At 46.2% G+C, this 15,718-nt stretch overlaps 1 protein-coding gene across 7 annotated transcripts in view; it reads right to left on the reverse strand.

The window, feature by feature from the left end:
• Positions 1–1,299: 1,299 nt before the first annotated feature.
• PDE4A (phosphodiesterase 4A) overlaps positions 1,300–15,718 on the reverse strand; it is a 510,240-nt gene continuing 495,821 nt past the window's right edge. For all 7 annotated transcript variants that reach the window (XM_078386601.1, XM_020798676.3, XM_020798677.3 and 4 more), the window contains 6 exons: positions 14,371–14,535; positions 13,104–13,203; positions 10,872–11,026; positions 9,336–9,458; positions 7,721–7,903; positions 1,300–5,646 (listed from right to left, as the gene is read on the reverse strand). In XM_078386601.1, the coding sequence (XP_078242727.1) occupies positions 5,278–5,646; positions 7,721–7,903; positions 9,336–9,458; positions 10,872–11,026; positions 13,104–13,203; positions 14,371–14,535 (1,095 nt within the window). In that variant the 3' untranslated portion in view covers positions 1,300–5,277. The remainder of the gene's footprint in view (positions 5,647–7,720; positions 7,904–9,335; positions 9,459–10,871; positions 11,027–13,103; positions 13,204–14,370; positions 14,536–15,718) is intronic.

Consider the following 15,718-nt stretch of genomic DNA (forward strand, 5'->3'; position numbering starts at 1 on the left):
ATTTTAAGCTTTTTTTTTTTTTTTTTTTAAATGAGGGTGGGAGCCCTAAGGCTGGTGACCTACATTTTATTGACCACTGTGCTAAACCTTTGTTTGGAGGATTGCTTATGGTTGATATTTTTGTGAATTGGTCATGTTCTCTGCTCTCTGTTAGTTGTTCTGATTACAGTAGTGCTTTTTATTTATATCAATATTTTTGTGCTTTTAAATTCTCTCTCTCTCTCTCTCTCTCTCTCTCTCTCTCGTTTCCGACAGTAAAGACACAGGCTGGGGACAGAAACTTTTAAAAGTAGTTACAGTTTGTAACTGAGGTACCCTGAGAGAGAACTGCTGTGACTACACAGACAAACCAAGAGGGACATTTTTCCAATCAAAAGAAAAACAGAAATTGTGGATCAAGGTGTAGACTAAAAGGCAACATTCCTGAATATTGCCCACTCCTATGCTGGCTGTGGAGGTGGGGGGAGGGCTGTACAAGCTCTTGTCTGGTAGGAGGGAAGAATGGGCATTCTGTGGGTTAAATTAAAAGACAGCGTGCTGTAGAGGTGGGTGTGAACTGCAGGTTTGGCAGTGCAGTGCAGTTTGTTTCCTGGCCAAACACCTGATCCACGTCTTGGCACCCCAACCCCTCCAGTGGGCACCTGCTCAGTGGCAGTGCCTGGAGGTGGTGGGCAGGGTGCTGCCGCTGAGTGGGTGCCCACTGGAGGGGGAAGGACGCCAGTCCGCAGATCAGCTGTTCAGCAGGGAAACAAACTGCACAGCCCTGCCGAACCAGCAGTTTGTACCCATCTCTAGTGATTGATTTCTTTTTTTTAAAGCAGTGCTTCTAAGAAGAATCCAAAAATGCAATTATACCAGATCTAGAAGTTTAAATCCATGCCAAGAGCAGGACTTGTATAAAGTTAAAGAGTCTTAATTGCTTTTTCAAGATTAATCTTTCCCTCAAACACTCTGTGTTACAACCAGGATAGCGTGCAACACTAATTGTTGCTGTTGGGGGGGGGGGCGGGATCCTGTGTCCCAGTCCAGCTACTGTGAGGATTGCTGCTAACCTGAGAGAGAACAAGGATATATTAGGAAGGGTTTTTGTCTTGTATACCTCACCAAACTAAAAGTCATGGTGTTTTGACTCCCAGAGTCCTGGCTCCTCTGTGCTACTGCTCTTTGACTTTTTTTTTTTGGGTGCTCCTGTTCATGGCACCAAGAAAATGAAATTTGAGAGCACGTTTCACTCTACTTCTTCCCACCCACCCACCCAGCCTTGCAAAGAAGCCAGGTCAATGTCACAGCCACAGAGAATCCCTTCCTCCTGGTTTATTGTGAGCTCGGCTGCTGAACGGTTTTGGTAACATTCGAAAGAGAGAGAACATTGCAACAGCTGATTTAACGACACCGCAAGGAAAAAATGACAACTCTAACAATTTCCAGTGTGTCTATATTACACCATAAATACACAGACAGGAGAAACTGGGGAGGAGAGGGGAGGGCCTGCGTCCCAGAGCTCTCTCGAGGAGAGAAATGCAGCTAGAGAATCTCCCAGAGACCTCGTTGCTCTCCACGGAGGCTCTCACACAAAGGAAACCCGGCCCCTTACCCCCAGCAAAGAGTTTTGGCGGTGGGTGGAGAAGGGAAAGGGTGGGAGGGACAAGGGGATATTATTTGCAAGATTCTTTTACTCTTTTAGAATAATTTACAATCTTCTTATTCACAATTATGTACAGTCCAAACCCAACCCAGCAAACTTGTGGAACAGAACGGCATACAAAAATAAAAGCTATACAGAAATCTGAAAGAGGTTCTCTCTTTCTTACTTTTTTTTTCCTTTTTGTTTTACTTCATTTGAGGCTTAAGAGAAAGAAACGTGAAACAAAGTACAAAGAAAATGGCTACAGTACTGTGTTCAGAAATGGCCATGTTCTCCTCGGGTTGGAAAGGAGATTCCCTTACATTGGCTTTCAAGTGGAAACTGGTCATGTGGGGTGGGGGGTTGGCAGATGGCTTGTCACAGAGCTGCCATTTTGCCGAGGGTCTCCTCCACACAGCTGTCCTTCCAAGAGCGCAACACGGCATGCCACGGCTCCTAAGCTTTGGCACGGCAGCTCTGGGGCGAGATGAGGTCGAGCATCACTGGCCGCAGCAGTAGCAGCAGAAACACACCACCTTCTCTTCCCAGTTGGGTGCCTACAATCCACTCGAAAGAGCTCGGCTTGCGAATGGGTTCCTGGAAGGATCCGTCCACTCTCACATCACCCCCCACCCCACCGCCCCCTGCCTAGGTGGTGATGCTGGGAGAGAGATGGCCCAGAAACCAATGTAAAGTGGGGTGGTGGGTGGAATGGCAACATTGTAAAAGAGGATACAGTACTTGGCTTTGGTTCCAAAGCTCAGCATCACGATGGTCCGGGGGGGGGAGAATGGCAAAGGGGGATTGCACATGTTATTGCTTCACCTGGTGCATGGAGGGGAGGGAGCAGGGCCGGCACCTCCCAGTCTTGCCTGGCTGTGTCAGACAAGACGAAAGAGGTCCTGGCCTTGTCCTTTTCCCCACCCAGTTGGGACACGCCTGCTTCCTCAGCCTCACATGGTTCCCCTCTTCTAGACCTCAGCCTGCTCAAGACCCCCCCTGCTTTGCACTTGCCCCTCTCCAACACCCACCGAGAGGACAGCCCCTGTAGGCAATAGGGCAGAAAGGGTGAGTTGCCCAGAGGTATCCATTGGCCAGCTAGCCAAAGAGGAGGCCCTAGGACTCCACCACCCCCAGTGGGCAGAGGCACAACACACAAGGGGACATGGGTCTGCTGTGGTTCTGAAGACTGGGTTTCCTAGCGCTGCTTTGTCTGCGGGGGGGGGGGGGGAGGTGTCCTTGGACCAAAGGAGAAAGTCCATCCAGGGGGTTGGGGAGGAGAGCATTTTGGAGGGAGATTGCCCTTCTGGAGGTCAGAAGAACAACTCTGCAGCGTATTGCTCACAAGTCCATCATCCATCAGCTGGTTAAGGCAAAAAATAAAAGCCACCCCCCCTAAAAAAATATCTCCTTTGGAACTCCACACAGGAGGTCCGATAGGAGGCAGTATTTTTTTACTCACACCCACACTGATTTCTGTTAGGGCCCCCTTCTGCTGCAGACTTGCTTAGGAGACCAGCATTTGGCCTAGCAGCTGGGAGATCAAAGATTGGGCGTGCTGACCTTACCATACCCAGCTGGAGCCCCTTCGCCTATGAAACAGGTTCAAGGGACAAAGAGGGTTCCCTATGGGATATCAAGGCAAAATGACCTTCCATTTTACCACTTTGACTTCCTAGAGTTGGAGGTTCCCCAAAACTAGACTGAGGGTTTTAAAACAATTGGTTTTATATTATAATAAAGGGAGATTGCTGTGTGATTTCTGGGCAGATGAAACAATGTCCCCTACCTGTCAGTCCACTAGCGTTTTTTTTTTTGGGGGGGGAGCAGTTGGGAGGCTGAGGCGAATCCACACCTCTAGAACTGAGGCCGTGCCTCCTACGTTTGAACTAAGAAAAAAACTCTCACTCGCACCGTATCAACTTGATAAATCAATCTATGTGTTCCAGCCACATTATAACACATTGCACAGAAACAGAGACTTGGGGGGTTTGTTTGTACAGAATCTGCTTGTTTCAGTGGAAAAATTCCTGTGCGTGGACATGGCGTGTGTCTATGTGCACATGAATACACGTGCCTTGTCTAGTTGACAAAAACCTGTGACATGCAAGAGGAAATTATGAGCTACTGCAGTTCAAGTATTTGTCAACTAACAAGCCAGATGCATTGAGACACGGATGAAGAACGTAACTTGCAAATTAGTGCTAAAAAACAATTAGTGCCATTTTCATTGCCTTTTGGGCTGTGAAGGAGGCTGCAAGCCCACCCCGTTCTTTCCTCTCCTCATGTCTGCTGCTCCCTTTCCCATCCTTGGGAGAGAAATCCTGGCATCTGAGGACCTGCCCCCCCCCCCCCCGGCTGGAGCTGTCTCAGCAAGTTGTCCCCTTCTACCCATGCCATCGTGGCTGTATTGCCTTTTTGTGTGCAAAACGATGAGCGGAGGAAGACTTGGCTATTTGGAAACTCAGACAAAATGTTTTGCTTTTTTTTAAAAAAAATCTTGTTCCCTTTTGTTTTCTGTTTTGCTTGAAAGTAATGTCTTCTTCCACTTGCTTCTGGAAGAATTATATGGCATCATAGGCAAAAAGAAAAAAAGAAAAAAAAGGGGGGGGAAACCCACCTCCCCACCTGCGAACTGTATTAAAAAAATATTTCTGCTCCAGAAAGAAGGAACAAAACAGAATAAAAAGGCAAAGTCTTTTCTTCTCATCAGTCCATAATAAAATCAAATCTATGTAAACGCACAAAAATAAATTAGGGCTACCTTCGAAAAATAACTTTTAAAAAATCAAAATTAAACAACCTACCCACCATTTCCTAACTTTGAACGCCTTGTTTTCCATCCAGGAGGGCTATGCTGTGATAGGCAAAGGAATAAAGCAGAAGTGGGGGATCTGAGAACCTTCAAATGCAATGGGATTCTAACCCTCATCAGCCTCAGCTACTATAAGGAGTGTGGTCAAGGATGATGAGAGGCGCGATCTCACCAACACCTGGAGGACCAGTGATTCCAAACCAGTCACAAAGGCACCAGTCTACGAGCCAAAACTGGAGGGGTTATCTCCAGAACTAGGGAGCAGTATGAACACAGGGGTTTAAATTGTCACTAGCTTCTTGTGTTAAAGTCCAGCTGTTTCTGCTTTGCTTGACTACAAATGGCTTTAAATACTATTTATTTTTTTAAAAAATCCATCTGATTTTCTTCTGCCACTACAACACACATGCTTCATGCCGACACCCTCCTCCTCCTGTTTCTGGTTACACCAGTCTTTTAAAATTTAACAAAATAAAAAAATAAAAAAAACAGAACGACCACCCAGCCACACGAAAAGGGAGGGAGGGGGAGGGAGGGGGAGGGAAGCAAATTAATGGTAAAGATTATTTCTGGAGTGCTCGGGCTGGTCACGGCAGCAGCAGGCTTCTGCCCCCTGCTGGGCCAACCTGGTTCTACAGTTGCTGTGTGTATTTTCCCACCCCAACCCTCTTTTTTTGTTGTTGATTTTCTTTTTATAAAAAATACAATAAAAATAAAAAAATGAGTTTTTTCTTCTTTTCTTTTATCCCCACCCCTCCCTCGTGAAAACTTCCGCGTAAGTGTGTTGTACGTGTGGTTTTGCTTCTTTCCCCCCCCCCCCCGGTCCCTTTCCCCACAGTCATGACGCGCCAGGGGACGTGTCATTCACTGTGTCGTCTGCCAGTCTGTCTTGCCCTTCTGGGGACTCATGCGGGGGCTCCTCCACGGCTGTATAGTAGCTGTTGTCACCGGGGCTGCTGTGGTCCTTGTCAGACTGCTCCGAGTCCTCACCCTCCTCCTCCAAGGTCAGTTCAAACTGGAACTTCTCTAGGCAGGCTTCGTCATCCTTCTCTGCGTCGTCTGGAGGCGGGGAGGGGCTCTGGGGGATCATGCTGTGGTACCAGTCCCTGTTGTCCTCGAGGGTATCCAAAATTTCTTGTGCGTCAGGATGGACCAGGTCTGCCCATGTCTCCCACAGCGGGTGTACGATGTAGTCAATGAATCCCACCTGGAAAGCAGTGGGGCAGAAAGGAGGGAAAGAAGAGAGTTAGTAAGGGGGAAAAAAGACACTGCGGGATAGCTCTTATTACAACAACTGAAGATCACACAGCTAAATGCTTTCCTTGAAATCACCCTGCGGCTTTCACAGAGGGAGCCCTGCAGATAATATTGTTCAGATATTAGAGCTGGCTCTCTTGCAAAGCAGAGTCAGGTGGCTGCCTTGGATGGCAGATGTGCAGAAGCAGCAGCTAAACGTCGCGCACGCGTGTGTGTCTTGTTCGCACTAAACTAGCCCATTGCTTGTAAGTGTGGTGGTGGATGCTTGGTCTCCTGTTGATACTGTTCTTGGCCTTTTGTATATGGAATGGGTAAGGTCCTCAAGGGAGAAGACAGTGCATAAAAAGACAGGACGAGATCGGGCCAATCAGGAATACTGGCTGAATGTATTTCCCTATTGATGTCCATTAGAGCTTTAGTCTGTGTTTTCTATCCATTTCAGAGGTTTCCTGTATAAAAACCCTAAGAGTTAACCCTTAAAAAAAAAGATTTCCCTCATAATGACCGTATCATTTGTAAGCCAAATCTGAGGAATGGTTGTGGCAGAAAAAGGATTTTTCTAGGTGGCCCTGTGACCAACAAATCCCATAACCTGGAAGAATTGAAGCCAAATAACACAGAGGCTAGCTCTGGGCAAGGATAATGGGGGTTGTTAGTTTTCCAAGTTCTGCCCCCAAGTGTCATGTTTCCCAGAAGCACCCTAAGAGCTCCTGACTGGGATCAGCAGATGCTGATTCAAGGTGAGGGAGAAAAATAGTTTTTATGACCTGAAAAGAGGCACTCCGTGTTTTATGTTACTCTTTTCATTCTTCTAAGATAGGAACTGGCCTTAAGAAAGGATGAAAGGGGGAGGAGGAAATAAAGATTTTATTTACTGTAGTATGTCTGACTTGATTAGGTGTGGTTTATGAATAAATGTGGCACATTTCCTTTTCTATGATACTCCAGAGGGCTAGACAGGGAGACTCTTGTGGAGACTTTCAGGGTCCTTACCTTCCTTGCAACAACTGTTATCCCTTAGTGCTAAAACAAGCACAATTTTTTCCCCACTAACCAGCCTCCCTCAACCCAAAGAATGAAAGAGCTGTGCTCTCCAGTGCTGAGAATTAAATAAAAATCTATGGTAAAAGAAGCAATAATAAGGGGCAGTGGCCCAGTGCTGCCAGGGAGTCTGTGAAAGGATGGGCTGGGGTTGTAAAGGGAGAAGGCAGCCCTGCTGGCATTTACCACATAAATTCTCTCTCTCTCTCTCTTCTCCTTCAGACATACACAGACGTGCTTTAAAAAGGCTGCAACTCATACTCCCACCCGAACCGTAGGACAGACAGGTTCTAAAGCCAATACATATTTAGAACTGGTGGAGGCATAGTGTGCGATGTCAGGATTGCCAGCGGCGACTCTCATACAACCCAAGGAAACCCATAACCGGATCTGGCCTCATACCTGGAGGAAAGAGCACCTGGAGAGCTGCAAGAAGGGACACGGACCAGCCACTTAGGGGCAACTCAGCCCCTGTAATACAACTAAGAGCACCGGATTCCTTGCAAGATGAAATACTGGCCAGCAGAAAGCCTAACCATGGATAGAGCTCCCCATAATCTGCTGGCTTGTGTTCTTGGGGAATGCGTGAGCCTCCCCCTCTCCTACCAGTTCCAGGTCCCACACTTTATCTCGCAGCCATTGCAGGGGCCCTCCCTTCCCATCCCTTCTCTCCGGTTGTGCCTATTCCCTGTTTCTGCCTCCAACAATGCAGTACTTGTCCAGGTACGTTGAACTGCAACTCCCATCAGCCCCAGCTTGCAAGGCTGCTGGTTGAAATGGGTTCAGATTAGGGGAACTGGAGTCCGGCGCAACTGGAGCATGCTGGACCAGGGAAGGCTGCCCGAGTCCCTTGGGATGGAAGTCTTCTTCCCCCCCCCCTTCTGCTTCCAAAGCACCCTCCTCCTCCGCCTCCTCCTGCCGGAGGGAAGACCTTCCCTCGTCACCTGCAGGGCAACGGGATCCCACACCTGACCGTCACCCACCTGCGACTTCTCCACGGAGGCTGTGTGCTTGTCGCACATGGGGCTGATCTCCATGCCCCGCTCCCGTTCTTTGTCACCCTGCCTGAAGAATTCCTCCATGATCCGGTCTGTCCATTGCCGGTAGAGCTCCAGAGGCTTGGTGGGGTTACTCAAGTCCGCACAGTGGACCATGTTCCGCAGGACCTGGTGGGGGCGGGAAAGAAACAAGACCGTCCTCAGGTACTGCTGCTCTACCCAAGCAGGGTTTGCAAAGCTCTGTGCACAGAAGGAAAACTCCTAGAAAGGGAAGCAATGAGTAAGACTGGCCCTTCCATTAGGTGTCTGCCTTGGGGGGGGCAAACATTGGGAGGCAGGGTGTGCCCCCCCCCCCAGATGCTGGGTGACAGACTCGTGTATGGGTGTCCCCTAAGCTAGTCTGCTCTCAGGTCTGGAAGAAGGTGCCGCCTTCAGTAGGGTCAGTATTGTATCAACATTCATCTACTTTTCCCAGTTTGCTTCTATGGCTAAAATGGAATGGAATCGCTGGGGAGAAGAGTGGGCAGTTTTTGCCTCAGGCAGCAAAAAGGTCTTGCACTGGCCCATGGTGTGTGATCTCCTCTGGAGGGTGTGCAACATAGAAAATGGCTATAAAGTCGCATGGAGATGGGACTTAGCAGCTGTGAAAATGAATTTATTAAATGAAAGGGTATTGTCTTTACGCTAGGGATGCAAAAAAAGGGGGGGACCTGCTTACCCATCTGGTGAAAAGAGAAAAAAAAGGAGTAGTTACAATTTTTTTAAAGAGATAAATGGACGATTGGGCAAGGCTGTACAAATGTACTCAAGGATAGCCCTGTTGAATAAAGTAAGCAAGAACCAATTAAGTTGGGAAGAAAAATAACTTAATTGTTTTCAGGGTGACTGTGGCAAGCTTAATTATTGCAAAGAACTGGAAATATAGATGATTTAACATGGAAAATTAATATAAAGAAATGTGGGATACGGCCATCAATGAGCTTAAAATAGAAAAGGAAAGCACTCCTGACTTTAAAGATATACGGAAACCATTCTTGTATTTGAGAAAGGGTAAGGTTTCACCTCCTGTGAAGACTCATACTTCTGAAGAGAAATGGGGCAATAATACAAAAGGTAAGAACAAGCAAATTAATAATAATATAATTATTGAATAGAGAAATAGTCCCGGGTAGTGAAGGAACAAGGTTATATATATATGTGTGCATAGGTTTTTTTTTCCTCTTTTCTCCTTTAATTTTATTCCACTCTTTTCTTCTTCTTTCTTATTTCTACTGTATTGTGTTAATGTGATTGTATGATATTTTGGACATCTTGTTTATTTCATTTGTTATTAATATTATATTAATATATAATTTTTTTTATATAAAAGAGGAAATGCACAACATATTGTGAATAGGATGAAAAGGCTAGATCAGTGATTCTCAGTTTCGATCCTGCAGGTATTCTGGATGTGTTGGGCAGGCAACTCCGAGAAGCCACAGCCAGCATGAAGTCTAAAATGTCTGGAGGACCAAAGGTTGAGAACCTAGGACCTCGAGCTTCCACCAGCTGATTTCAGACAACAATAATGTCTTCCATCTGCAGAAGACAGGCGCCTCACCTGTATTCTGTCAGTATAGTTGTCCAGCAGTAGGACCCCTGAGCTGGTCACCTTCTTGGTTTCCACCATGGTCTTCAGGTCAGCCAACAGACTCATATGTTTGGACATGTCAGTAGCCAGGACCTGCAGGGAGACAGATACCATATACTGTAAACACAAGAATGGGCTGCTCCTTATTTGCAGAGGCTCCAAAGTTTCGCTCCTGCCCTTCCCAGACAAGTTCAACACTTTTGTGGATACACACTATTGCCAGTGTAGTATAGTTTTTCTTTTTTTTAACATCCACCAATGCAGTGAAAGCCAGCATTTAATCAGTGGCCTTTGGATGGATTATTTTAACCAGATAAATTTATATTTTATACTAAGTGTATATATATATTTGCATACTACCAGAATATCAGTGAAATAAAACTTCCATCCTGCCTGACTCCACTTGGTAAGCATCTCCTCTGAAATTGTAATGGAAGTGGCAAGCCTGGTACAGTATTTAAATAGATCATGCCCTGTTTTGAAGGCATTTGGAAGGAATTAGCTTTTCCTCCACTTGGCGATCTGTTTCAAACCTTACAGAGAGCCAGCTATGATGCCCGTTTCGGGCACAGTTTGGAAATATTACTTCACTGTACTACCTCTCGCACAATACCCCCGGCAGTGAGGCCATACTGATTGGGGGATTTGGGGAGCTTTAGTCTAAAAAAAGTAACTTTCCCAAGGTTAGGGGCAGGTGGGAGACACGGTCACGGATGTGCTGGACCTCTAGTCCCACTGCTCTCTCACTGTCTGCCAAGTGTTCTGCTTGCAAGGCTTGCACTAAGAGCTTTCCCCACGGTTCACTGGCCAAACCCACCCCACCCTTTTGGGGGCAGGGATTGTTCCAGGGGGACTACTATCCACTCACAGGCGAACCAACACAGTCTTCAGTGCCAATAACTCTTGGGGGAGATAGTACCGTAAGTGACTTCTGGTGCTATGCAGGTGGAATAGGCCCAGTGCTTTCTACCTGAGAACTGTTGTTTCTTATTTGAAGTGCAATGTGTTCTCCTAAACCAGAGTCACAGCCTGTGTCCCAAATTATATATCTCTCCTTTATAAAAAAACCACAGCAGAAAGTGTGGAAGCCAGTGGGAGAAAGACTGCTTTCCTACCAAGGCCAAAAAAAACAAAAATAAAATCAGCCTCCCATGCAGCCCACCTCTCTGCCTCAGGTAGCCTTCTTTCCTCCACTCTCCCTGTTATTCTCTTCTCTTGTTGGCTCTGTGCACAGCGACTGCTGAATCAAGGTCCGCATCACAGGCAGCAGAGAAACTAAACAATACAGTGGTACTCACAGCCAAGGTCCACTAGCTCGCCATTTCAGGAAGAAAAAAGAGACGTGTTTCTTCCTCAGGAGGGATCATTATGAGAAACTGGGGCAAAATTCAGACCTTGAGTCACCCAAAAAAAAAGCCCAGGGATGGAACCTCTTGACCCAGGAGGCACCTCCCGGCCCCTGCTACGGAGAGACGTGCCCTTGAAAGAAGGTTGACCGAGGCTCACCATGTCGATAACCATCTTGCGCAAGGTCTGTCGCTGCCGCTTGGTCAGGTTCTGGAAGATGTCGCAGTTCTCTTCCTGCAGCAGCTTGAACCCCACGGCCAGGTGATGGTTCTCCAGCACAGACTCATCGTTGTACATGAGCGCCAGCTCTGAATCTGCCAGCAGGGGGGAAGAATCATGTTGGAGTGCATCACACAGCAGCGGGCAAACAAAGGGTTGGGTTTTAAAAAACAGTTTTTGCTTCTAGAGACTATAAAGGGGGAGGTTATCGAAAGATAAACAACCTCTTATCACCTGTATTATAGCTAGCAGGAAGTTACTTACCCGCTCACTTGCTTTACATAAGATATTTCCTACACTGCTCTTCATTAAAAAGTAATAATAATCCCAAAGTAATTTACATATAACAAATACAATAAAGCTAGCAGCTAAAACACCAAAATACAGTAACGAAACAATAAAAAAAAGCTGATGGGAGTAAAAATTCTAACACACACCTGGTGCGGGGGGTTGAATGCATTACAGCCACCAGAAGAATATACAGTGGTGCCTCGCTTAACGAGTGCCTCGTTTAGCGATGAATTCGCATAACGATGTGTTTTTTTAGAAAATAATATGCACTGTATAATGATGTTTCGCTTAGCGAAGTTTGGGATCATGCTTCGCATAACGAATGCGATTTTAGGTCCCCTGCTTCACTTAACGATGTTTCTTTTTTCAATTTAAAAAGTGTCTTAGAAGGGTCAAAAACGGTTCTAAATGCTTGGATTCGTTAGAGGACCCCCTAAGTCATGTGCAAACCTGATTTGGCTTTGATCTGACTTTTCGTTAATTTATGGTGAATTTTTTTTCCAGCCCATAGGAACCAATGGACCTGTCGAAATCTGATAGCTCCATGCTTTCCTATGGGAGAGAAAACAATTCACCATAAATTAACGAAAGTTCAGATCAAAGCCAAATCAGGTTTGCACAAGACTTAGGGGGTCCTCTAACGAACCCAAGCATTTAGAACAGTTGCTGAGTCTTCGTTAATTTTTTGTGAATTTTTTCTTCCCCCATAGGAAACAATGGAGCTGTCAGATTTTGACAGCTGTCAAAAGTTGGGGGGAAAAAATTCACCATAAATCAACGAAAAGTCAGATCAAAGCCAAATTAACTTTTGCATCCGTTTTAGAGGGTGCAGAAGCTAATCCAAGCATTTAAAACCATTTTTGACCCTTTTATGACACACTTAAATTTGCAAAAATTGACTTCGCAAAGCCATTGAAATGTATTGAGTCGGCTTCAATATATTCCAATGGAGGAAACATTGTATCGTTTAACGATGTTTCCTATGGGTTTTTTCGCTTAAGGACGGCAATCCGTGCCTATTGGAACGGATTAACCGGTTTCCAATGCATTCCTATGGAAAATGGTGTTTCACATAACAATGTTTCACATAACATTTTTTTTTGAACCAATTAAAATCGTTATGCAAGGCACCACTATATATCACACCAGCTTTCTCCACATGTCCTCCACAGACATGTTGGCCTACAACTCCCACCCATTCAGCAAGCATTGGCTATACTTCCACATGATGGGAATGGTAGCCCAACACATCTTGCGGGCACTGGCACGAGGAAGGCTGCATTATACTGGATTATACTGTGGAAAGGAAATCATACGTTTTCCAAATTCAGATCATCAGGAGAGTCCTTTCTCTCAGTCCCACCACCCTCACTGCTGTGCTTGGTGGGGACATGGGAGAGGGGCCTTCTCTGTGGCGGCTCCCAGACTCTGAAACTCTCTCACATGGGAGGCCAGGCTGGCCCCATCTTTGCTGTCCTTCTGCAAGCAGGCAAAGACCTTTCTCTTCAGGCAAGCTGTCCCTTAGTGACTGGCTGCGACGGAGGAGTTTTTAAATGCAGTGTTATGCCTTATTGCTTTTAAATGTGTTTTTAGTATTGTTTTTATTTACTGTTCTTAATATAATATTTGTTTAATTCTTTAAAACATTTCTATACTTACTGTTTTTAGCTTTTAAATATTGCCTTTTTAATGATATAAGCTGCCTTGGGTCCATTTTAAGGAGAAAGGTGGGGAGTAGCAGTATTTTTAAAAAAATAAAAAAATAAAAAATTCCCTTCTCAGTACCCTCTGCATCTCAGGGGCATGCCTTCCTCATTGCCCTGCATTCATCATGGCCCCCTTATCACACCTTTTTGCACATTGTTTCAATGCCCTACTCACTAGTGTTGATCAAGAACTGGTTGGAGACACCAGGGTGGTCCACGTCGTGAATGGCAGCAGCAAATATTGCAGCCAGGATCTCCAGATCAGTAAAGACAGCCTGTAAAAGCAAGCAGGCAGGGATGAGAGAACCTGTCTCTGCTAGCTTTCAACGTTAATCTGCCTTCCTCAAGCTGTGTACCAAGATTGTGTGGATACTGCAGAAAAAAAATATATATAAGAGTCCCAAAATTTCATGGCAGATAATTGTGCCACCTCTGCTTCTTAAGGTGGGTTCAAATGCAAGTTGCAAATGCCATGGGGGGGGTCTGGTTTCAAACTCCCCCCCAGGTGGTAGTTGGTTGGATTCCCCCTCCCAACTCTCCAAACAAAGAACTGACATATAGTCTGCACACACACCCCAACATTCATTACTGGAGGTCTGTAGCCAAGATTTGGCTGCCTGTTCCAACACAATAGGCAAACACTGGATCTCCTCACATGTACAATTCTTGGCCGTGTGTACTTTGCCTCTCTGCTCATTTTCTCTCCCTATTTGCCTTTCAGACTCCTGGCTCTTGCCATCTCTCCTGTCCCAGCTGGGGAAGAAAACTGCTTTGTGGACTACAATCCCCAAAATCCTTCATTTTGGGGTTACGGGAATTGTAATCCAAAAAGATAACTTTTCCAAGTGCTGTCCATTCCATTCTCAAGGAAAAAGGGGACTTGTTTGTTTTTTTAAGGCCTCTGTTTTATTCTCACCCCAACCTCCACCTTTTTCTATAAGCATCCAAATTATCCAGCCTATCTAAAAATCTGAGCTGCTCAGCCAATGTGCAGAGGCCCTACTGATCATATATAAAAAGCCAGCAGCTCAGCCAGTCATGGCCAGTGGCATTACCTCCCCCACCACACCAGTTAGTGCATATACACATCTTTGGAAGCTACACAGGCCTGTGAGATAAATTAGGATGGGAGCTAGCTGCTCCACCATGGTGTCACGGGTTAGTGTGTTCTGGACTTGGAACAAGGAGATCCAGGTCCAAATCTCACCTTGGGCCAATAAGTAAGTAAATATATATCAGGTCTGTGCCTCAGCATGGATCCAAAGGCTGAACCTGTCAAGGGCAACCTCCAGCACGGATGCTTCAACCACAAATCTCCTATTGCACGCAGAGGCATCTCTGTCGAAAGGCATCCTCCCAGGGGAGCAGACAGAAAGCCAGAATCAGAATCCCTACCCCCTCTCCCACTCCTCATTGATCAACCTCAGGGGACAGAAACTTACATCCAGGGCTGGCGTGGACAGGAGGACATGGGTGGACTGTGTGACGTCAGCAGCGTGGAGGCTGTTGTGGTAGGCCACGTCGGCATGGTAGTGGTCTTCTAGCGTCATGATGTAAGTGACTAATGTGTCCACGGGGATCTTGAAAGTTTTCAGCAAGTCCCTTTCCTAAAGAGGGATCAAAGCATTCATTGAAAGTGAGCTCAGGAAGGAGGTCGCCCTGCTTCTTCTATGGGAGCTGGCGGGCTCCCTATATTAGGGCAGATTTTCTTTGCCTTCCTCGCCGTGACTGGCAGAGGAGCTTTGGCTTCATTTTGAAGAAGGGAACAAAAAAAGCCAGTTACTGACTATACTGTAAACTAGCGGAGGATAAATAAGAGGGATCTACCCAAGCCCACGGCACTCCCTTCCATCTGCCAGAGTCCTTTCTCAGACCCTGCTGTCATCTAATGTTTGGTGCATCTCCCACACAGCATGTGAGGTGCTATAATTCCCTAAGAGTAAAATATATACACAGTATATAAATAAATCCCTTCATGGTTTCCAACTCTTAGGGCAAAAATAAATCGCCTCATCATCACACAGAAACATCACCAGGCAAAGAGACCTGCCTTCTGCCCAGGTTGGACAGGCCATTCCATTCCACGGGGTAGCACCTGTGTTCCTCGGCTGCTGGAAACACCCAACCACCCAGGGCTGCCTGGCAGGTGGGTGGACGCGTGGCACTGGGATTTAAGGGTCTGGGAGTCTGACCAAGCCCACTTGGGTAGGGAACATGCAGCCTTCCACACGCTGTTGGGATGCAGCTCGCAGGAGTCCCAGCCACCAAAGCCACCGGGGGTTGATGCAATCCAAACAAAATCTGGACGGGATGCACTTCGCCCATCTCTGCTTTGGTCTGTGGCTAATAAATGTACTGATCTTGTAAGTTTTATTTATTTTATTTATTAATTATTGGATTTTTATCCTGCCCTTCTAGACAGGAGTCTACTCTGGGCGGCTCACAATATATTATACACCAACAGATTTTAAAACAATTAAAATCTACTATAATAATAATAATATAACCAAGACGGGAGAATAAACAACAACAACCTAAAAAAAGAAAGTAAAAATCAAGTATTGGCAGGAGGGAAGGCCTGCCTAAAGAGCCAAGTTTTTAATTGGCTCTTAAAGACACCCAGCGAGGGTGCCAGGCAGATCTCTGGTGGCAAGCTGTTCCAAAGTCAAGGGGCCACTGCCGAGAAGGCCCAGTTTCTTGTTCTTTCTTTCCAGACATCTCTCGGCGTCAGGCCCCTCAGCTGTCTTTCCTGGCTATGGCAAGTGACTCAGGTAGATCTAGGTGGGAAAA

This window comes from Pogona vitticeps, chromosome 2, assembly GCF_051106095.1.
Source record: "Pogona vitticeps strain Pit_001003342236 chromosome 2, PviZW2.1, whole genome shotgun sequence".
In the NCBI taxonomy this organism is placed as follows: domain Eukaryota; kingdom Metazoa; phylum Chordata; class Lepidosauria; order Squamata; family Agamidae; genus Pogona; species Pogona vitticeps.